The 23,317-nt window shown below is 32.8% G+C and overlaps 1 protein-coding gene across 6 annotated transcripts in view; it reads right to left on the reverse strand.

Moving 5' to 3' along the window:
* Nucleotides 1-6,862, reverse strand: part of LOC118203104 (uncharacterized) — a 227,482-nt gene extending 220,620 nt beyond the window's left edge. For 4 of the 6 annotated variants that reach the window (XM_085810965.1, XM_085810963.1, XM_085810964.1 and 1 more), the window contains exon 1: nucleotides 6,758-6,821. In XM_085810965.1, coding sequence (XP_085667091.1) covers nucleotides 6,758-6,818 — 61 coding nt within the window. In that variant the 5' untranslated portion in view covers nucleotides 6,819-6,821. Of the gene's footprint in view, nucleotides 1-5,429; nucleotides 5,573-6,757 lie in introns of those variants that run through there. The other 2 variants (XM_035375344.2, XM_035375346.2) reach the window with 2 other exon arrangements.
* Between the last annotated feature and the right edge of the window lie 16,455 nt (nucleotides 6,863-23,317).

Here is a 23,317-nt window from a genome sequence, read left to right on the forward strand (position 1 = left end):
GCAGCGTTCACTTTATTATGGAGACAGCTAATAGGTGGGCCACCATTGCCTCCTATGAACGAACAACAATTAAACATGTAGAATTTGAAAATTATGAAAAAATTAACATACTTTTCGAAGTTTTAGACTATGCCATAAGAAGTTATTTAAAAGTCAGTAGTCTAGTTTGTTTTTTAAATACCTTTTTTTTTTATTGTTACATAAAATCATATAATATTTTTTTTTCTTTTCCTTTGGATAAGTTTCTTATCCAAAGGAAAAGAAAAAACTGCTTTCTAAAATCTTCATCATGGCTTTTTGAGCACAAAATTCCTTAATTAACTTGCCTACGTCCAGTGAAGATGCACTGTCTTTCTTCTGTTAATATAAATATCTCTTAATCATCCTTCATTCATTAAAAACCATAAATAACTTTTTACTACTATTAGCTTGGAAAAGCTGCATTCAGCTGATGCTGTAGACAATGACATACACAAATTCTAGTGCAACTGACATATTTCGAAAAATTATTTTCATGGATATACGTACTAAAATATTACTCTACAATTCATAGCAGTTTTTTGTAACCTGTTGTTTCTCAAAACAAGTTGGCACAAGCTAAAAACTGTAATTTTCAGTTAAATAATGACTGCTCGATTTTAAACCACCAGAAGAATAAGATGAATAATTTAAAAGTTAAAGAAATGTATATTTTTAATTATATTTCTGTATATATTTATCTAGCTTCTCTATTATGACTAAGAAGTCTCATTTCTTTTCAATAACTCGATACAGCAGCTAGTGGTAGTGCGAAGATAGTCTACTCTTATTTTTCTATTTTCATATTCCAGAACTTTACAGCCAGACAGTTTTTAAACATTGTTCTGTTTTAATACTCTTTAAGCTATGTCATTTGCATCTTCCTCTCTCCCCCCAAAAAATAAATACCAACAATATATGTAACCCAAGTTTCGGGAACAAAACTGCCTACCTGAGAAGGTGGTTGTGACTCTGACTGCTGTACCACAATAGTTTTTACATTTCTGAAAAATAATAATAATAATCCTGGGAGTTTTAATTCATTTTATTTAATTATATTAACTAGAGGACCTATTTCTAATTTTCAAAACAAATAATTTAAAATAATTAATTTCAGTGCCTCATCTAATCTAAAATGGAGAGAAATGTAACTGTTTTGCCAGAAAAGGAATATGTCATTGAACGACTCTTCCTCCTCTTGATAAAGTTTTGAATCTGACAATGATACTATTACTTTTCGTTTTTTATATTTCTTGCTTGCTTTTATTTTTTCCTGAATTACTTTACCAACTGAATCCAAAAGTTAATGTAATAGTTTCCACTAACTCATAATTTGAATTTTTTCAACTTTTATCATACTTTACCTGCTTTGTTTTAATTTAAAATACTACATAATTATATAAATATATATATGCTTGTCTTTTTTTTTTTTTTTTTTTTTTTTTTTTTCAAAAAACATAAAAATTCGAAATTTCATGTACATGAAGTAATTTAATATTTAATTATAAATGTTAAATACTCGGTTGTTGTGACTTATCTCACTTGTCTGAGAGAAAAATCAAAACAAACCCAAAAACTTCATCGCGGCAAGGAATGCAAGATCGTACCTGTTCCTGGCAAGAGCCTTGAGCACCATACAAGCATAGTAGGACTCAGTTTCACCATCAATTTTGATGGAGAGAACCGCAGGGTGATGGAGCCAAGGGTCTCCGATCCCTCTTTCCCTACAAATTCTCAAGACTTTTGGCTCACTGCATATTTAAAGTACTCCCATGGGTTCATTTACAAACACCCATGCCTTCTCTGGGATTCGAACCTGATCTCTTCGGTATGGCAGTCAAAGTCACTAACCACTATCGCAGTTGGGTGGCACGTAAATACAATTAATTTTGAAATTAAAAAATTCTGAATATTTTAATTGTATTTATTTTCCTATACATCCCATAACATAAACTATTGAAAATAATTTATTATACCTTGTTAAATAAATTATTGAAAATAAAATGGTAAATAATTAATAACCATTGTAATTTTTAATTATAATTTGTTTTTGAATATGAAATGAACCAACAGTGAGTTATTTATAATTTACAATTCATAATTCAAAATGATTGAATCTGCAGGTAGCAAATAAAATATAGGGTGATGAAAAAGAAAATTTAATGAAGATCACTTCAAATTAGGCAGCTAAAATATCAAATACATTTGTGAAATTTGTCAGAAAAGATTTTAAAAATATTATCCTGGAAAAATAACAAATATTCATATTCTGTAGTGTTACCTTTAAAAAAAAATTTTTTTTTAAGGACATGGAGATTTGAGCTTTATTTTGAAAGACTTTCTGCACGGGCAATAACAATGATTTCAAAGCAAGGATGGATTAAATATAATTAAACTAAGAACACATTCAATTACTAGTAAGTTTTACTCATTACACGTGTTTGAAAATTTACTATACATAATTTTTTCCTTTCTTATTGCACTGAATAAACATTTATGCAGCAATATACAATTTTAATCTAATATGGCAGCGCTTTTAAGTCCTGAGCATGCCAGATCATCCAACTTCTGCTGTCTTTCCAACATGATGAAAGGTAATGGAAGCTTATTCAGTTAAATTATAATAATAACAATAATAACAATAGGGCGCTTCCTTCTTATGAAAAGAAGGAAAGGAGTTTAGGCAAAATTGCCCATTACTCTTCCGCCATTTGATCATTTAAATCAAGGGATTTAAATGGTAACTCCCGTAAAAGGTAAATAATAAATAGATAAGATCTCAAACTGACACCAAATCTATAGTATCAGCAAAAGATGCCATCTCTAAGTTCAAGGTGTCGGCTGGATCGTAAAAACTTGCCTATTGGATGGAAAACCGATTCAATCCCTCCCAAACCACCAAACGCAAATTCTTGACCAAACAAGAGTGCAGTTAAATTATAGAAGCTAATAAATTTTTTTTTTCATTATTATTTTAAAGGAAAAACTATAATCTATTTATTCTTTCGCTCCTAATAAAACAAAATTCATAAACCAGTATATTTTCACATATACTTTCAATACTGCTTTCTAAGCTACTTACTGTTCTTTATAAATATTTTAAATATTGCTTATAATTCCTTTTATATACTTAACTATTCCCTATAAATACTTCCCATACTTCTATTTATTTTCCCAAAATGAGTTTTGCTCACATTTAACAATTAATCATATTGTTGAGTACATTTTCCAACATTTTTTTGTTAACTGGTTAATTTTAATTTGTTAATTTTTTTATTAACTATAGATATTTAGGTTGATCTTTGGATTATGGTAACTTTGCGATTTTTTGGCGAAAATTTCGCGACCAACTCTGCTACAGCAACCCTCTATTTTTTTTTCGCCACCATTTTGTCTTCACGAAGTAAAGACATGTTTCTTTTCTTTTTATTTACTGAACACTTTTTCCAACAATCTACTAGCCGAATTACACTTATGCTAGAAATTTTATGTAACAAAACTGCTTAATCATGACAAATATTAACTGCAAAATTGGGAAAAAATGCACAATCGCAAACTCCTTGCACGTTTTTCAGAATAGCACATACACATAAACCATTTACACATCGACTTATTTTTACTTAAAAAAACATCCCAGAATTGCACAAAAATGGCATTGCACACACTCCAAACTTTATCCATCTACACTGCTATTTTTTCATAAATTACAAAAATTTGCACAAAAATGCAAAAAAATTCTGTGAATCTTTAAACTCAGTAAAAAGCACATATGTGAAATTACCTGATCGCGAAAAAGTATACACCCTTTCCAAGGTTGAACATTTCCACGTATAAAATAAATAAAATATCCAAAAACTTTTACCTCTAAATTATCTATTATATTATAAACGTCACCAACGAATTCATACCGCAAACATTACAAATGGTTACAAATACTTAGTGTCAAATATTTAAATTATTTCCATACACGTTTACTTCAACTGAAACGTATACCAAATTCCTACAAACATAAAATTCACAAAATAACTATCATTTAATTAAAATATCACTAAACCATGTACATGTTGACATATTTTTACTTAACATCCCAGAATTGCACAAAAATGGCATTGTGCACACTCTTCACTATATCCATGTACACTGCTTTTTTCTCATAAATTAGAAAAATTTCACGAAAATGCATGAAAATTTTGTGAATCTTTAAATCCTGTAAAAAGAACATATATGAAATTACCTGATCGCAAAAAGTATATACCCTCTCCAAAGATGAACATTTCCACGTATAAAATAAATAAAATATCCAAAAACTTTTACCTCTAAATTATCTATTATATTATAAACGTCACCAACAAATTCATACCGCAAACATTACAAATGGTTACAAATACTTAGTGTCAAATATTTAAATTACTTCCATGCACGTTTACTACAACTGATACGTATACCAAATTCCTATAAACATAAAATTCAAAAAATAACTATCATTTAATTACAATATCACTAAACCATGTACACGTCAACTTATTTTTACTTAAAAAAAAAAATCCCAGAATTGCACAAAAATGGCATTGCGCACACTCTTCACTATATCCATGTAAACTGCTTTTCTCTCATAAATTAGAAAAATTTCACGAAAATGCATGAAAATACTCAACGTATACTACTCAAACATATTCCAAAATACTACAAACATATAACTCACAAAATCACGATCATTAAATTACAATATAATTAAATTAAAAAACACTACTTAAAATATAAATAAGCACATACATTAAATTAATAAAAATTATATTACAATCCTAATTACTTTAAACTAAATCATTGCTAATAACAATTTTCCAATAATACCATATTAATTTATTTACTCCTTACATTTAGAACAATGCATAAAAATAATATCCTCAAATGATTAAAAATACTAACTTACCTAATCTTCAGAATCTTCATTACGTGGCACGCACACTTCCACTATTTCACACAACACACAATGAAGCTTAATACAAAATCATATAGTACTACAGTTTTCCAAATTCCCCCCCTTTTCCGATTAAAGAACTGTAATTCGTCCACTAATGTCACATGACATATCTCATGATCTCTCACCTCCCTCACACAAAATAATGCATAATCGGAACTGAGTACTTCTCACATTATTACCAAAGTCCTAGGTAGTAACCTTTATCGCCTCCAAAATGTCGCCAAACTACCAGTTACCATATTCCAAAGATCAGCCAATATTTAATTAATTTTTTTATTAACTTTTTAAAAAGATCTTCCTTTTTTAAACATAACTAAAAGCATAACTATGAATATTCTAAAAAATTATAAATAAATATTTTATCATTATTTACATAAAACAAAATAGTGTAAAAAACTCTTATTGTTTAGGCAAACAAAAATTGCATTACCATTTTGTTGATGATCAACAAGCTCAGCTCACACTCCAATTATGCACTACAGTCAGTGCAAACACACACAGCTCGCATTACAAATTTAAGACTGACACAGATATCATGCATATATGGGAAGAAAGAATTGCTTAATTTTGAAACCACCAGAGAGTTAACAATAGGCAAAATGTAACCTGACAATTAACAATTTCTGCTAAATATGAAAGCTCAGATAAGTATGTAATCCCTGCATTTAGATTGTATATTCAAATCCGAAAATCTTTTTTCAATAATTTTAAATAAAAAGAATAAACATAATAATCAATAAAAAAAAAGTTTATTATGTTAAATTAGACTGATCATGGAAAATAATACATCAGATATGGTAGTTTTACCTTAGCAATGACAAATAGAATCATATGAATAACAGTTTATTTTTATTTGTTCCTTAATTCTGAATCAGAAAACACAAAACAGTTATTCTAAAAATATTGATAGTTAGTTATTTTCTAATTTATGAATTTAAATTATTTATTTCTCATTTATATATTTTAAAACAGTTACCAATAGAGATCTTACATCTGCTACCTTCCATTCTTTTCTCATTCTGATCTTTTTTACAAACAACAAATGTTACTGTGGTATTTACTTCTCTTTTACATACTACTACACTTTAATTAAAAATATTACTATAGTTATGAAAATTTACAGTCATTAAAGAAAATAGTAATATAAATCTCTTTACACAATGTTTAAATAAGTTTAACTTAGATTAAACAAAGAAACATGATTAAGTATAATCTTTAAAAAATAAATTTTTCCAATGTGGTACAGCACTGGAAATAACAGTTCTGGCTACAAAATGTGCTAAAAGCTATTATTTATCAGAACTCAAAAATGATGAAAAATCATTGATAAAAATTACTACAAATCTTTAATTCCCTTCACAATGAGATTTCTTGAATAAATGCTAAGCAAAAATAATTTAAAACTACAAATTCTTTAAGTTGTGTGAAAAAACATTATTTATTCCAAAATATAAAGCACTTGAACAAACTATATGATTCGGCAGCTACATAATTCAGGCATATTGAATCAATATTACCGACATACGAATATAATATTCAGAGTTCACCCTCCTGTCGCAAACATGGTAAACAAACTTATCACTATTCTATGACAGCAGTAGAAAGGAGCGCACGCATATGAGGATTTGCCCTACACGGAATCGGTGATTATGGCTTTAACTATTTTATTCTCGTGACATAACAAATACTTCATCTTAAATCACTTGCTGAAAGCTTGTTGACTTTTCTAAAACTATAACTCTAATAAATGTGGCATACATTTTACGCGCTTACCTTTTTTTTCCTCACTGGTAGTTACAAAACTTGGCACACTCGCCATCACTATGTATACATATTAACGCATGCGCTAAAATTTACTGCCATATTCTTACTGAATAATAATATACAGTATTCAGTTTTAAAAATCTGGCGGAAGTTTTGCGCAATGCATTAATGGCAGCATTATAACAGTTCTCAAGTATATATTTTATAAAGTCTGTTGAAGTATAGCAAAACGTTTAGAATATGAAAGCAAAAAGTAAGGCCTAAAATCCGTACGTTTCCGTTATCGGGATCGGATTCAGAAATTTATGAATGTATATTTGTTTGTGTGTGTGTTTGTGTATGTATAAGCGTATACATACACATAATACATACATACATGAGCACGTTTCTCAATCCCGTCCCAGTAACAGAAAAGTACCCTAAAAACTAAACTATTTAAAAAGGAGCTTGTACTTAAAAAACTTTTCAATAATATGAAATTTTTAGTTAAGACCAGTAAGATTTTTAATATTTTCTTACTTCCTGTAATATCTTTCAAGCTTTCCCAAAGATATGAGATCCCCAAATTCAGTGAGTTTATTTAAAAGAAACCGAAACTTTACATTTGGTTGATTGGTTTAATTATGGCAAAGTGCAAGCAGGCTACCTGCTAGATGGAGGGATGCCATCTGGAATGACTTTCTAAGAGGAACTGCGTCATATTCACGTTACACGAATAGAAAAATTAATAAAATAGCTAATCCTGGAATCGAACCCAGGTCGAACTTACAGGACCACTAGAGCCCTGATATAGTAGAATTTTAATTAGAAAAGTTAATAAATTTTAAAGTTGATTCAAACATCCAGTTTACCTTTCAAACTAAATTAACTACCCCATTTCTTTCCTTGATATGATAATTATCCACAATGAATTTTATTTCAGCACTACTGTTCACTGGAAACATATTTCTGTTTACTTGCTGCTCCATGTGAATTCATGGGATCTTGCATAAATGTGTTCATTTTGCGCTCATGTATTTTGTGCATTCAAAGTTTGTTGAGAATCCTGTCTTCCTCAGAAACGCAATTATATGAAACAATTTTTTATTGATTCAAAATTTCCTTACTCATTGATAAAGTCTTTAAGACAATCTTCCTTTTGCCGTTATATAAGACATTCCGCTATTAGAAATAAGCATGACAACTCTGTTGTCATGTCCTTTCATCCTTCTATCGGATACATAATTGTTCAGATTTTCCACAAGTTCAACTTTTAAAACATTTTCTCACCTATCAGTAAAATTTCTTAAATCCTTAATGAACTTCATTACTGATTTTAATGCTATGGTTCTTCAAGAATTTATGGCATATTTGCCAATGAATTTTAATATAATTTTTTAATTAAAAGAAGGTTAAAATTCTAAGTCAAGAACCGGGACTTTATGTTTGAAAATGAAAAATAAACAAATTTTCCGTATCTAATCATAGCTGAGTAATTAATCGAAATTTTCCTTTGGTTCTCAGAAACCTATCAAAACAAACTTTGTCAAATGGGGAACTGGGTTTTTATGAAGCCTTTCACATTCACATAATATTATCTTCCTTAGCAAATCACTTTAATTCCAATCTAAGTAAGCTTTCAAAGTTTTAATCATATTTCGCTACTACTTTCCTCGATAGAGCCAAATAGATTATGGTATATTTCTTTTCTTTTTATTCTACCCATTGATTTCCATATAAAACGGATGTTGTTACAACCTCTAAAACCTTTAGGAACAAATGTTTTTGAAATGTTATTTCAAGATAAATTCACATATGTTCAGTGTCACGTACTTTTCTAGTAAATTTGCAAAGAAAGCTCTAGCCAGATGTTCATTAGAAGTCAAGCGGATTAAGCGAATGGCAGATCTGGAGAATGCTAGGCGTGCTGAGCTCCGAAAGGGTCCCGTAGCAACAGAATCACTTGAAGATTCAAGATTTTGTAATTAAAGAAAGATGATGAAAATATTACAGTGAAATACCTATTATTCTCGCCTTGACTCCTGAAAACTTACTTCATAAATGGTTGGAGAATTTCATGTCTAGGGGGAAATAATCATAATCGACTAATCCAACTAATATTTTAAACTGAACATTTGAAACTATACGGCAGGAACATGAATATTTACAAGAAAACTGGGACAGTTAAGTAAAATAGAAAAATATCCTTTCATCTTTAGAACACTGCATAGACTATCTTTTCGTCAGTTATCTTTTTCTTTGTCATGGCGCCCTCCGCGTGTTTCCCCCCCCCTAATAGTTCTCCCAGACAGCGGGCTGTCACTTGCGAAAAATTACATCCTACATCACATTTATTACAATTAAGTTACTAAGTAATAAATTCGTCAATCTTTTTAGCTGTGAAGTAACAAATCATTTTCTTCTCGTTACCTTTTCCCAGTCTCAGAAATTGCATATCGAAACATTTTCCTCTTTCGATTCCCGAACATTTCGGGCTTCAGTGAAAGTGACCAGTTTAGAAAATATGTCTACTATTATTAAATAGTTTATTTAGTTAAATTCTAGAATACTTGATTGCTGTCAGAGAAAATCATCTTAAAAAGGTGACCACAGTGAAAGTTTTGCCAGGCAAAGTCCGTTACTCCTTGAACTTCATTAACAATACCGCTGAAAAATCAATTGCTAACAACTGTTGCTGAGGCATATAACAGCAAATAATATAGGGTATATTTTAGTTGAATTTGGAAGAGCTGTAATTAAAAGCTATCAATGGCTATTAAAAGTCTGACTGTTCTACGGTTTTTAACTCTTCAAAGTGTGCTCTCTTCAGTATTTTGGATAACAGTTTCAGTACAGCTTGAATATCTGTCCCACGTCGTTTTATTCGATTCATTATTGTTTTAAATCTGGAAATTTCTTTTAGTTGTAAAACTAAGCATTTGAAACAACTTCTTGAATATTGTTACGAATTTTGTACATAGAAAGGTGATTTTAGTGCGACCACTTGTGAAATTTTTGTATTTTGCTGCATAGTGTAACATAAAAATCTGAAAGAGACAAGCTATTCCGTAAAAATAAGAATACAGGAGCAAGTGCATTTAACATTGAGTAAATGGGTATCTCGGTAATTTAGCGACATTTTTGTACGGTCCCTGTATCATCGTAGTAGGTACTGTAACTGAAAAAAATGTAACTGACCACTATATTAACTGCATCCGTAATTTCACCCGCATATTGCTTTCCAGTAATTTCGAGAAGCGGATCAAGAGATCCGAGAGAGGGCTGTGTGATCACCGAGGCAAGCGGCAGCACAATCGCTGCGCTCCGTAAAAAAGTGAAAATTTTTCCTTTCCTCTTGGTGATTATCAATTAAATTTCTTTGAAAAATGTTTATTTTTCCCCTACAAAACCTATATCATTCCAATGAATTTCGGCTCCGATGTTGACGAGAATAAAACAGCGGACAATGTAAGGATATACTCCAAAAGCCTGGAATTTTAAGATAAGTACCTTTCTTTCATCTAAACTAAATCAAATTTCTATAAATAAGTGCCTTTAAATCAATAAATCTTAATTTTTCATCAGTTTGAAGCATTAAAATATACTTGAAATTGCCATCGCTTGTGGCTTCCTTTGTGTATCAACTCGAAACAGACGCCAGGGTTATCAGTTCACGTCTGTCAACACTTACAAAGCCCTTAAGGAATCTCGAGAGAGGGAAAATTTGGGGATGAGAGGGATAATTTGGGCATCGCGCTATTTCCCTCTCGGATCTTCTGGATTCTCTTTTCTTTCTAGATCGCTTGAATATAGTTTCGCCTTTAAATAATATTATACCTCACCGATTTTTTCTCATACTGTTCTTTGCTATCTGTTAAATGTCCATATGTAAGGGATGGTTTATTCTTCACCGCCTTAAATGAGTTTTTAGAACTATGAGCTTATATAAATAACAGTGTGCCTCATTGTGTTATATTAACATTATTTAACTAGTAATAAATTATGATAGTAAAATAATTAATCTTGTAATAAATTATAATAGTTAAATTAATAAATACTCTTTAATTTGTGTTTTTAATACATATACTCAGTAATTTACACACATAAATATATATATATATATTTATTTATTTATTTTATTTATTTATTTATTTATTTGGGTGTATGCGGTTGTGGTCTTGTATTGTATATGGTTCTATGTTGTTAGTCTGCTGCTGCTTTTTGAAAAATGTATGAAAATGTTGAGAATGAAAGTAGCATAAGTTACTTTGGTTAAATTAATATATACTTTTGTTTGATGACCTTTGTTGATATCTCAGGATGCAAGCGTACATATTACTTTATATTCCGTGCTAAATACCTTGATACGAAGAATTTTAACACCGTCAATATTTGTTTTTTCCCCAGTAGCACATCTATTCACCATTACCAAACACACTCACTACACAAACACACCTGTGAGACACTATTTATTGTAAATGAAGACAGTTTCTTCTCATTTTAACTACACTCATGGACACAATCGTATTTTAGGATATTTTCTACTTCTTTTCCTTTTCTTTCTATAGGCCCTTTTTTTCCCTCTATTATTTTTGGGCCATTTATTTTTAAATCTTATTTTGTCCCATCTTTTCTTCCTGGCCTTTTGAACTCGTACAAGATGTACGAAGTTCCTTTTTACTCTCCTCAAATACGAAATTGCCCCTCTTTCTATATACCTTTCCTTCGCACCTATGCTTGATTTTTCGCCCATCGGTGCAGAAAGACTTAGCGGGTGCAAAACAAGACATCGGTCTACTTTGTCTGTCTGTCTGTCTTTAATTTCGAGAAGCAGAAAGTAGTAGACATATTTCGGTGGCCGGTTGAAAACAATATAAGGTCGGAGAGAGCATCTGCTCTCTGTTAGTTAGTTAGTTGTTATTGTTGTGAGTTGTTAGTTCCTTTAAAATTGGAGAAATTTCCAAATTGGCTTTCTCTTTAGATACACTTTGCATTGCATTGTGTTTAATTTGAACCGTAACTACTGATTGTACCCTCTAATAGTGTGAACACCTGTGGAAAATTTCGGAACTTTAAAGTGTGTCTGTTGATGAAATAAGTTTTATTAATTTACACTCTAAGTTCGAAAGAGTCGTATCCGACTCCAAAGGAGTGACATTCCACTTCTCTCCAATGCCAAAATGGCATTAGAGGGAAGGAGCGAACCTCGAAGGAACGACTTTTCGCTCTAGTTAAAAAGCGGTCCCTTCTCACAAACAAAAAAAGGAGTGACCCTTTTTGCGTTCGCTCTTGTCAATAGCGAGATATCGCCCGATCTTCGGGTTAAACCACACATATTACAATGCGTTATGATAGTGTGCTCACTCCTTGATGGTGCGATTTTTATATACTTATTTTATATTAATTTTATTTGCAAACTGAAAATTAGTATTTGCTGCATGTAAAGTTTATGGCTGAGGTAAAGTTTTAGATTTCTGGTTAATATTATCTCTTGAATCTCTATCTTTTACACTATTTTTTAACATGCTATTGTGATTTTAAATATCTGACATACTAATCTGTTTTAGATTTGCTACATATGTACTTCCAAAAACATTTATTGATGATGTAGAAAGTTTTGAATCAAAGTAGACCATCACTCAAATAAAAAGCACTGTTTTAGGACAATCATATCTTCATTGTTTGGACATATAGTTTTCTTTCCAAATCTAATGAAATATATATTTAAGAAAATTACATCCACATTAAAATATTAGAAATTCGGTGTCATGTTACAAAATTTAGCACTTAAACTTAACACTATCACTATATTTTACAGAAACATGGTTTTTGCCTTTATCTATGTGTAGTTAGTAATAAAAATAAGGAAATCAATGCAACTTATACATAAAAACTGGAATAGCAAAAAATTCGGACTGAAAACTTGGTTTTTGAATAAAAATAAGATTTTTCAGGTACTTAAAACTTTGAATAAATATTTCAGAAATTTTCAAAATTTGATTTGAGAAATCAAAAATGCTTAATTTCATAAAAGAAATTTTAAAAAATCATATACATAGTGATATACATTCTGAATTTTGTATACATATTTTAATTTTAAAAAAATGTGTTTATTCATAACTTTCATTCACAAGATTAGAACATGTAATCATGTAAGTTAAATTGTCCATTAAATAATCATAATCGTCGTAAAATTAATTGATTAAAAATACTTCTTGAAAAATTTTATAATCAAGAAAATTTGAATGTGTTAAAACAGCTGATCATAAACAGCTGTGTCAGTAAACCTGTATTATAATCTGCAAGATTTAACTTCTTAAAATTCTACTTATAAATGAATATTTTAATATAATTTGTGAATTGATGTTACTGGTAGTTTATCTACTTGAGCATAATATGCATAAAAAATCGAATAATAAATTTTAATATACATTGAAATAAGAAAAAAATGGGAATTTAATTTCTGTTACATAAAAATTATTTAGCTTTATTTGCAATGTAGGAGATTCAGAAAATAAGTAACCATATAATACTCTCATGCTATTGTTTTTAACTTCATATATTGCATAAAATGTTGCGAAGGAAATGTTTCTATTTCTTATTACAAAATTATGAAAAACTTAAAATTAATTAACTTATTACCCCAAATTATGAATAAAATTTAAAATCAACTCCTATCGAACAAATGCAACATTTCAACTAAAAAATACTGTACATCTTTCGTGTTTTAAAACTGCATATGACAAACTTTTTTTTCCAAAAGATATGTATGCAGTTGTTGGCCACAATTAAACTATGCATTACTCTCGTTACCTACAACAATGTTCTCCCCCTCCCCAAATTAAGCGTAGTCAGTATTTTGTCAAAGTAAATTTTTCTATTCCATTCAATAAGCTAAAAAGTGTATTATGCTTAGAAAAATTTTACCATATTTGAATCTGATATTTTCTTGCTATTAAGTTTCAAATTGGTACATGTACCATTTTCGAAAAAAAGGTTATGCGTGTGTTAACTTTTACTGGAAAAGATCTATTTTTTTTAACTTTCATTTATTGAATTAATTATTTACTGTTAGTATCTAATGCATTAGTAGCAAAACTGCCAGTTTAATATCAGAATACCTAATTTATACTTGCTGCTGTATTTAAAAAATATCATTACATATATAAAACTAAGTCCATTTTCTCTTTCAGTAATTATTTACTTTTTTATTCTCAGTTTAATATCTCTTTTTCAACCATTAAAGACTTGCAATGAAAGAAACAAGTTTAACTAAATAATAATTTTTTCCCTCCAAAAATATTGTTGCGTTTTTCTTCTCTGTCACCAGTTGTTACATTATTTTCTTTTTTTCACGTTCGTACGGGGTTCGTGAGGATTTGGAGTGAATAACGACGACACTTGATGAAGTATCGAAACACACTTTATTTAGCCAATATTAATCAGGACAGCTCCAATAACACTTTTTACAGTCGTCGAAGATCTACTATAAACACGCTGGAACAATCAGCGACACAGCCTTCAGGTTATCAGGCCATCACGGTGGAGACAGCTTCCTGCAAAGCACCCGACTCTGCTTTCTGGAGTACAGCTCCCAACTCTGCTTGATCGTTCTCGGAACTCCACGTACTCTCGAGACTCTCCACTCTACAACTCGCGATGCACTCGACGACACACGAGCACAGCTCCCGACTCTTCGGTTCAGTCGTTCCCGGAGCTCAACACGCTCTCTCGACGATGCACTAACCGCGATACACTAACAGACTTCTTCGGTGCACTCGACGACCCACTCGACACTCGCTGCCCGGCTGTCAACTCGATCGACTCCGCAGGGATTGACTCGCTAGATGAGACACCAATTCGATACTAACTAACTCGCATTCTAGACGAAGCACACACAAACTAACTGGCTGTGGACCAGCACGGTTTATATAGATTTCGGCTTGTGTTCGAGAACATTCTGAGCTAAACCGGTAAGAATTCGTTCCAGAAGGTTCTCCATCCGTCCATGGTATATCGCCAATTTTGTCGCCGAATGTGGCAACCCTGCCTTCCTTTGTCATTTTATGGCAACCCTAAAACTGCTTTGCGGGGAAGCCATCTTACCGCGCCTGAACATTTCGTAACAATGTATTAAAAATATAACAGTAATTACGTAAATAACCCTGAAAAAATCTTAACAGCTTTGTTTTACACTGTTATACACAGTGGTGAGCTATAGGACTTTAGAGTGACCCCTTTGTTATATTTGTGCTCAATTTGCAAGCCCACCACCGGGAGTTCGGTCCGCGTTTCTAATCCCGGCTAACAAGACGATTGCATGGAAGTTTTCTTGGTTTTCTCCATGTGTATTCAATCCAGTTTCCCTTAGAAAGGTCCTCTACGAAGGTATTACTCCCCTTAGGCAAAGCAATCTGCCGTGTTTAAATAAACCAAACCACTTGCTCTATTCGTTGCAACTAGAAAGTGGTGCTGCGGAATGCAAACATGCTTGTATAATTAAGAATTCTAACTCACATGGATCTTCTGAAAAGTATTTAGAAAATCACTTAATTGCAATTTGTTCTGAAATGTAATGTCAGAAAGAAAATCGGAAGTTGCAATCAAACTTCTACTTTTTTTTTAATCGTTTAATTTGGCACGCCACAACTTATTGTGTTTAATCAACATTACAATTAGAAGATTAATGAAAGGAATCATTTTGAATTATTCATCATCCACCAAATCAGCAAGAATTAAATTATGTTAAAGAAGTATGTACCGAACCATTGATAATTGACGATGTGCTTGAACCATGATGGCAGCATACAATTTATGGATAGCTCTTGCTGTTTAAGAAAGCTTGTAAAAAATATACAGCTTTATGTAAGATTTTTGCATCAAATGATAGAGAGGAGAGTTTTACATATTACATATAACATATAAGGATCTAAAGATTGCCAACTTTCATGCATGAAATTCAAATGCACATTAGCTCACATAAGTTATGTGCAATATTTAATTATTTTCAAATTTGCTACCTTTTTATAAGCATACAGTAAATATCCTTTTTATTTACTAGAATCCAGACGTTTTGACAAGCTATATAAATTCGTCTAGTTTTGATTAAATGTTGCTTACCTTTTGAGTTCTAAATAAGCTTGGATTCTTTATTCCCAAATTTTTATTCTTGTGTTTTAAAATTCTATAGCCACTGCTGCATACAAGGACGGAACAAGATCCATTAGATGCCTTATTCAAAACGAAAATACATAGATATTAAATCAGCATTTTCGTTCTTGCTTATATCTACTATGGTGTTGCTCAACCGATATAGTGGTTAGCGTCTCTGACTGCTGTGCCGAAGGGCCCGGGTTCGAATCTCGTAGAAGGTATGGACGTTTGTAAATGGTTAGTATCGGTGCGAAATGGCGGCACTCTAAATATGCGGCGAGCCGAAAGTCCTCTCAGGTGGTTTAGTGGAAGGGAAGACCGTCGGACACGTTCCCCCAAGGTGCTCTGCATCAAAATTGCAGAAATGAGCCAAATCGCACTGTCACCTGTTAGGTGCTCAAGGCTGTTTGCCAAAGACAGGCATAATCTTACGTTCTTTGCCACGAGGAACTTCGTGAGTTTAGCTGACTACGTCAGACAAGTGAGCACAGGCAACAACAACGTCTACTACGGTAAGGTAAACGGGTCATGATTGCAGCGCCCTCTTTAAATAATGCGACAAAATGAGCATCATTTCGGGAAAAATGGAAATACGAGTTTCACCATCTTTATACTCTGTGGTTCCTCTTTTTTTTTTTTTTTTTTTTTTTGGCTTATTACGTGCTTCGCCCTTAAGTACTACACGGAAAGGGAGGGATGCTTCGTGGAGGTCTTATACACTGTGGTTCAAACAAACACGTTATGTAGTACCTTTTCTATGATTCATCGTTCACCCACTACCGCGTATGCGCATCCTAAGGCGTAATTCATGGATTAAGTTAAATAGGTTTCTCCATTTCTTACAACACTTAATAACATTTAAGTTCGTTTGAGATATCGTGCATGTAGTTTAAATTTCATTGCTCTTTGATTCTTTGATCAGTGATTTTTGATTGTTTGTACTTGTCGAATTTCGAAATTTGAAATTATGGGTACTGCTTTTAATTTGATACTGAAGGTAACTGAGTGTGAAATCAGCCGACTAGAAAGTCTTCTCAAAGAAGCTTGCTTCTTGTGGTCATGAAGTATGCAAGCTTCTTGCATACTTCATGACCACAAGAAGCAAGCTTCAAAGATTTCTTACAATTGAGAGATTTGCTTTCATCGGATGAATCAAGCCTTCAACACAATTCCTCAACCGTGATACAGATACTTCCGACACTGCAACCATGGAAATTGGTACCGTAGCTAGTGCTTCTCGCGGAAAGAGAAACAGGAATCTGAAATGTTGAATAAGTACGCTAATCTGCACAATAACTGTGACTATAATCCCTCTGATATCCTACAGCCGAACAACCCTTCTTTTTCCCGAAACAAATCCCTGGCCAAAACTTCAAAGAAAAGAAATCAGCTGAAACTGACGAAGATTTCCCTTATCGTAGCACATTCCGAGCAGACTCCAAATCATGTGACTGACCCGTGCATACCCCCATTTAATTAGACCAAGGACCAGGGTTCTATTACAAGGCACTTAGGCTTATTGCCTTTATCCCCACATCATCAAATAATTATTTTTATCGCCAAAAAGAGGGTACCGCAAAGAGGTAAAATTACTAAATTTTTTGTGTCGGAAAAGAGCCAGAATCAATTTTGAGTGGGTTACGTCATGAATTTTGACAAGCATCGACGTTTCCTTGATCAATAGTCATGTGGTGTTAACAACACGAGAGCGGAAACACTCGCGAAAAATTTCATGTCGCAAGTGCTTCGGGTCTGGGAGGAGAGGAGAAGCGGGAACTCGTTAGGCGAGTGATTTAAGCGAATTGAATTAGAGAGCACTCCAGCAGATGACGTCGTTCTCGAACCCTCACCTGAACCATGTGACCAGGAACAGGCAATCAAAAACGAAAAGCCGATAGTATGCTTTCCTTCAGCCAATCGGAAACAAGAGACTAATTCCATTGATGACATGGAAGATTTTGGATATCTCAGAAGTTCAAAGATGTTTCTCATTATTATTGTCAAAGACTCAGGACATGGAAACAGCTTGGAAACCTCAATGATTCCAATCTCAAGGAATGCAAAACTGAAATGAAGTTAGACTTTGAAATCAAAGTCTTAAATAGTGACACCCAATGGAAAGTGACTGCCTTTTTAGGAAAAAAAATATCGCACCATTCCTATTTTCTGCGGAAGACAAGAATTTAAAAGCTGTGATAAGGAGCTTACCATTCTATACGTAAATTGGTGATATACAGTAAGAACTTGTAGTGACTAAATAACCGGTCATGATACTTCGCTTGATGATTTCGTTGACCTAATGATCGGTGTTATTGTTACCAGATGGTGAGATTTTTCGCAAATTTGCTATTGTTAACAAAACCTGGGCAACTAAACTTCATGCTTTATGTGTACGCAATTTTGCGATATTTTTGCTACTCCCTCATTTCCTTGTTCTACTTTTTGCAATTTAAAATTTTTTCATATCATAAAACGCTTATATGTTAAGATAATATATTTATAAAAATTGATTTATAATAAATAAATAATCAAAACAATTTATTTAGCCTTAAATCGAAGTTGGCATCTGGTAATCTTGAAATCATAGAGCAGGAGCAAACAGTTTTCAGCAGCAGTTTGCTGTTTTCAAGCGTTTGATTGATTGCTTTGTTTAATCTAGTTTGCCAGTAAACAATACAACTGCAGAAAGGAAATGCAACTGCTACTTCTAAGTGACACTTGATAGTATCCTTTCTACAGTTGAGAGTCACTTCTAAGTGAAACAGATTGCGTTTAGAACTCCTTCCACAGTTCGAATGAAGATGTCATTAGAAAGAAAAGAAATCCGCTGTATTTACTTTGTACCCTCATCAGCCATGAATACATGTAGCTCAGGTACTTAAAAAAAGAAAAGAATGAGGTTAGCAGACAGGAAAATTAACAGAATGTTGAAAAGCAATTAAATTCAATTTCCTTTTAAATAACTTTAAAAAATACGTAAATTTATTTCAGTTTTTCCCTTCTAAATACTAGTAAATTAATCAAGTATGATTTCCAATAATGGATTCATTTCCATTCCAAATTCATCACGTGAACCACTATCAACCTTGGTATCAGGTGAAACAATTCAATTAAAACATGAAAAATGCGCGTAAAAAGTTTTCGTTACCGAATTAAAACACAAGCATTTTCTTTCTTTTAAGTAGCATCGCAATGCATGCCGGGTAACAGCTAGTAATTAACCTTCCAGCGGGCGCGCCTTCTGCACCAACAAGAAAGGTCGCGCGTATTTCTTAGATACGCTATTATAAAAAATAAATTTTCCAGAGCAAAAATATTAAAATTAGCTTGTAAATAGTTAAATGTTAATAAGTACAATTGAATTAAACAATATTAACTTTAAATTAAGGAAAATAAAATAAGTATAAAGAAAAAAAACAATATAAAATGGACTAAAGACTTATCAAACTAACTTGAAAGTAAAACAAAATTAAACTGCCAATATTTCAATTGAACTTTTATATTTTTAATCAGTAAGTGAAAAACACATTAAATATTACATAACAAATCAATTTCATCGTCACTTCATTGCATCGGTGCAGTCTGAACAAATATGTTTACAGTGCTCTAGACAAATGAATTTTAAACAAATCTCACAGATGAACCTCGTAATTCCAGTATGCTTGTCATTTTGGCAGGGTTTGCATCTTTTTTTCCCTGAAGTCATTTCTTCAACAACAGCTAATTCTGCTTTTCGTTTCAACAATTTAAATTTCAGCTCACTTTGAAGAGAGTTAGGGATTCATCTTTCAACGTTTTCCTTCACAAGAGCATTTGCTAGCTTTCGCAGATATTATCTTCTAAGTAATTTTTCACTATTATTCGTTGAATGAATTATGTAGCTATTGATTGCTGCTATATTTAGCATAGAGAACAAAACTACAAGAGTCCACACCTCCTTTGGTACGATTGTAAAATGTGATAATCTCAGGATTTATTTGGTCTTGGGTATTTTCATCTATTGCTACATCATCATGAAGATTTTAAATCAATATGACGTTTCTATAACGTTTGGGTACATAGGAGAGAAGTGTCATATTTTTTCTAAATCCAAAAAGACTCATATTGGGTTCCTGAGTTTTCATCAGCTTGAACTGATCCGGAATTTGAGGTTTATTGTTTTTCAAAGTACCTACAAATGACAATTTTTTTCATCTATTTCTCATACTAATTCAAAACTTGAAAACCAGTTGTCTGTGGTTACATTTCTTCCAGTGTTATCAATAGGTTCTGTCAACCTTTTTACAACATCTTGTGGTTTGTTGCTTATGTAAAAGACAATCTGGCTGCTCTCCAACATAAATGTCCATATTGTATGTGTAAAACATACGAGCGTCTACCATGGCATAAATTTTTATGTCATATTTGTTCGGTTTTTTTTTGGGGGGAATGTATTGAATGACACCACATCTTCCTCAAAATCCTTCTAATTTCTCATCGGTTGTGACATTCTCTCCAAGTGAATAGCACTTCTGGCAATTAGAGACAAACTTTTCAAAAATGTTTCTTATTGGAGCCAAGCGGTCGACTTCTCTTCGTTCTGCTCTTGTGTTTATGTCATCAAACTGTAAAGCTCTTAGTAAAAACAAAACTCTCTTCAAGTTCATTACTACTTTAAATTCCTCCATTCTCCACAGTTCCTCAAGATTCCAGAACTCTGTTACCATGATAAATACCAGCTAAGTAAAGTAAGCCCAAAAAAGCTTATTTCTGCCCATTCGTTTCTCTGCTGTCCCTTATACGAGAATAATTAGACTTCACAGAAGAAATAAACTTATTCATATCTTCAGCGATGATTTCTATCAAACTATCAGTAAAGAGGCATTTCCATATATCCAAAATATTTGTTAGATATTTAGCTTCACCAATGACTCCAGAAACATGAACACATATGTTACGAGGCGCTCGTTTAGTTTTCTTTTTATGCCATGTCCAAGAATCGATGACTTTCCTGTTTTATGAACTATATACATTTCGGAAGAATTATCATCATTATTTCCCTCTTCAGAATTGCCCTCTGCACTTATCTCCGATTCTGAATCACCTTTTTCTGAAATTCGCTCTTCTTCATCTGTAATGCTTTCATCTAAAATAATGTCCTCATCGTCATCACTGTCACATAAAAGCATATTTCTTATAATCTCAAGATCCTTCGGATCATTCATGTCGAGTATTTTACTTTTATTCGCCATAACTGAAAAGAAAAGAACAAAAATATCATACATGGTCGCGCGTATGTGACGCATACAGTGCTTCTATTTTATCATTAAAAGTAATTATGCACACAAATTATACAAAATTATAAGATTTAGATGCAAAAGAATAAAGATTTTCTATAATAAAAAAGGAAATTAGATATAGCAAAAACTTACTTCAACGGTCGCGCGTATTTCTGGAATACAAATAGTAAATCTGCAGACTCGCATTAACCCCTCGAAATCCAGCAGACGACTGAAAGAAGGGCGAACGAAGAGGAGAGAATAGCCAAGCACACGCGGTCATAGCGCCTTCTGGTCTACGAAAAAAATGCGAAATTAAAATCTAGTGTATGTCACACATACGCGCGCCCGCTGGAAGGTTAATCAAAAATAATAAACAATACTGGCCTAAACACGAGTATGTAATGAACGAAGCAAGAGCATCCGTAATAGAGACATTGTAGCTAGGGAGTTGTAATGTATGGCACTTGAAATAATTCAAAATAAATTAATTTAATAATTAATAAAAATACAGAAAAGATGTATGAAAATTTACAAAACTGATTACTGTATATAACAAGTGAGAAAAACATGTTCAGACAGCTCATGTACATGACATCGTTGTAAAAATTCCCTCAAGTCTCCCGCCACATGTGCATTTAAAACACTATGACACAAACACGGCCCGCACACACTCATGTGGTGAGCAGACACCAAAATAACAAAAATATTTGAAAATATGCCTTTTATCATCTCTGTATCGCTGTTGATGAATTTACGTTTGTAATTAAAAAACTGAGGACATGTTCTCTGCATTCTTTCACATGTGGATGCTTAGTGAATAAAGCGTGGTCGATTATTCACTTATGAGCCACAACTGTAGTAACTAGGTAACCGATCACAATATATATTGTTACACTGCGAGAGATTAATTGATTACAGAGAGTAATTCGCTTAATAACATCAAATTACTAGTGACCTTCACAGCGTTAATAACTTTTAATATTCAATAAAAACAAGTTACAAGGAGCAAGCGTCTGCACATGACCTCGAGCAGAACTGCAGTATTCCACGTATGCAACTAGTTTGGTTTTTAACTGAAATTGTCTAGGCCGTTTGCTTTATATATACATAATCGCGAAGCCTCGCCGTAATCGACGAAAAATTAAGCTCTGGGGAAAATTATTGTGGTTTCTATAGCATTTTATGTTTGGATTCCATCGCAGAAACCTAGCAAACCACAATCAGATCCTGTGTCTTACAAACCGATTAGCCTGCTATCCTCAACCAGCAAGGTAGCTAAATATATAATACAGCAGCGACTACTCAGATATGTTAATGAAAACAACCTACTAATAGCTGAACAACATGGGTTCAGAGAAAAAAAACACTCAACAGTTCATCAGTTATACCGTGTAACAGAGCTCATCTCCCAAGGTTTACAAGACAAGTCAATTACTGGTCTGGTGCCATCTTCCTGGATGTGGCAAAGGCCTTTGATCGTGTCTGGCTGGAGGGCCTCATGTACAAAATCATAAACCTGGATTTCCCAGACTACATCACACGCATCACCTATTCTTATCTTATGGATCGACAATTTGTCGTTCGTGTCAACAACACAGTCTCCTCCCCTAGGCTCATTAGGTCTGGGTCCCACAGGGGTCCCTTTTGAGCCCCCATTACTTCACTCTTTACACGAACGACATCCCACAAACACCACATACCACCCAAGCTATGTATGCTGATGACACAGCAATTCTATCACAAAATGCATCTTACGGCTCAGTCATCCAAACATTACAGAATCACATCCACACACTAGAGTCCTGATTTCTGGCGTGGAAAGTCAAGATCAACGTGGAGAAGTCGGATGCGATACTCTTCACAAGGAAAAAGAATATCGACTACAGCATCCATGTCAACATGCTCAATACCCCAATCCCATAGACCGAGCAGGCCCGATATCTTGGTATTACTCTCGATCATTGTCTCTCATGGACACCACATATCACACAGCTTATTGCTAAGTTCCGAGTGCATAAACGTACACTCGTCCCTTGAATTTCTCGGAACAGCGTTCTTTCTATTGACAACAAATTAAATGATACTGCCGGTAATTACTTGTTTTGGAGCAATATTTAAGTTTTCGCAGACTTCCTGTGGAAACTGAGGAATTACAAGTGAA

Source organism: Stegodyphus dumicola, chromosome 2 (assembly GCF_044657685.1).
Source record: "Stegodyphus dumicola isolate Sdum_Otavi_A_Nest chromosome 2, ASM4465768v1".
Classification (NCBI taxonomy): Eukaryota; Metazoa; Arthropoda; class Arachnida; order Araneae; family Eresidae; genus Stegodyphus; species Stegodyphus dumicola.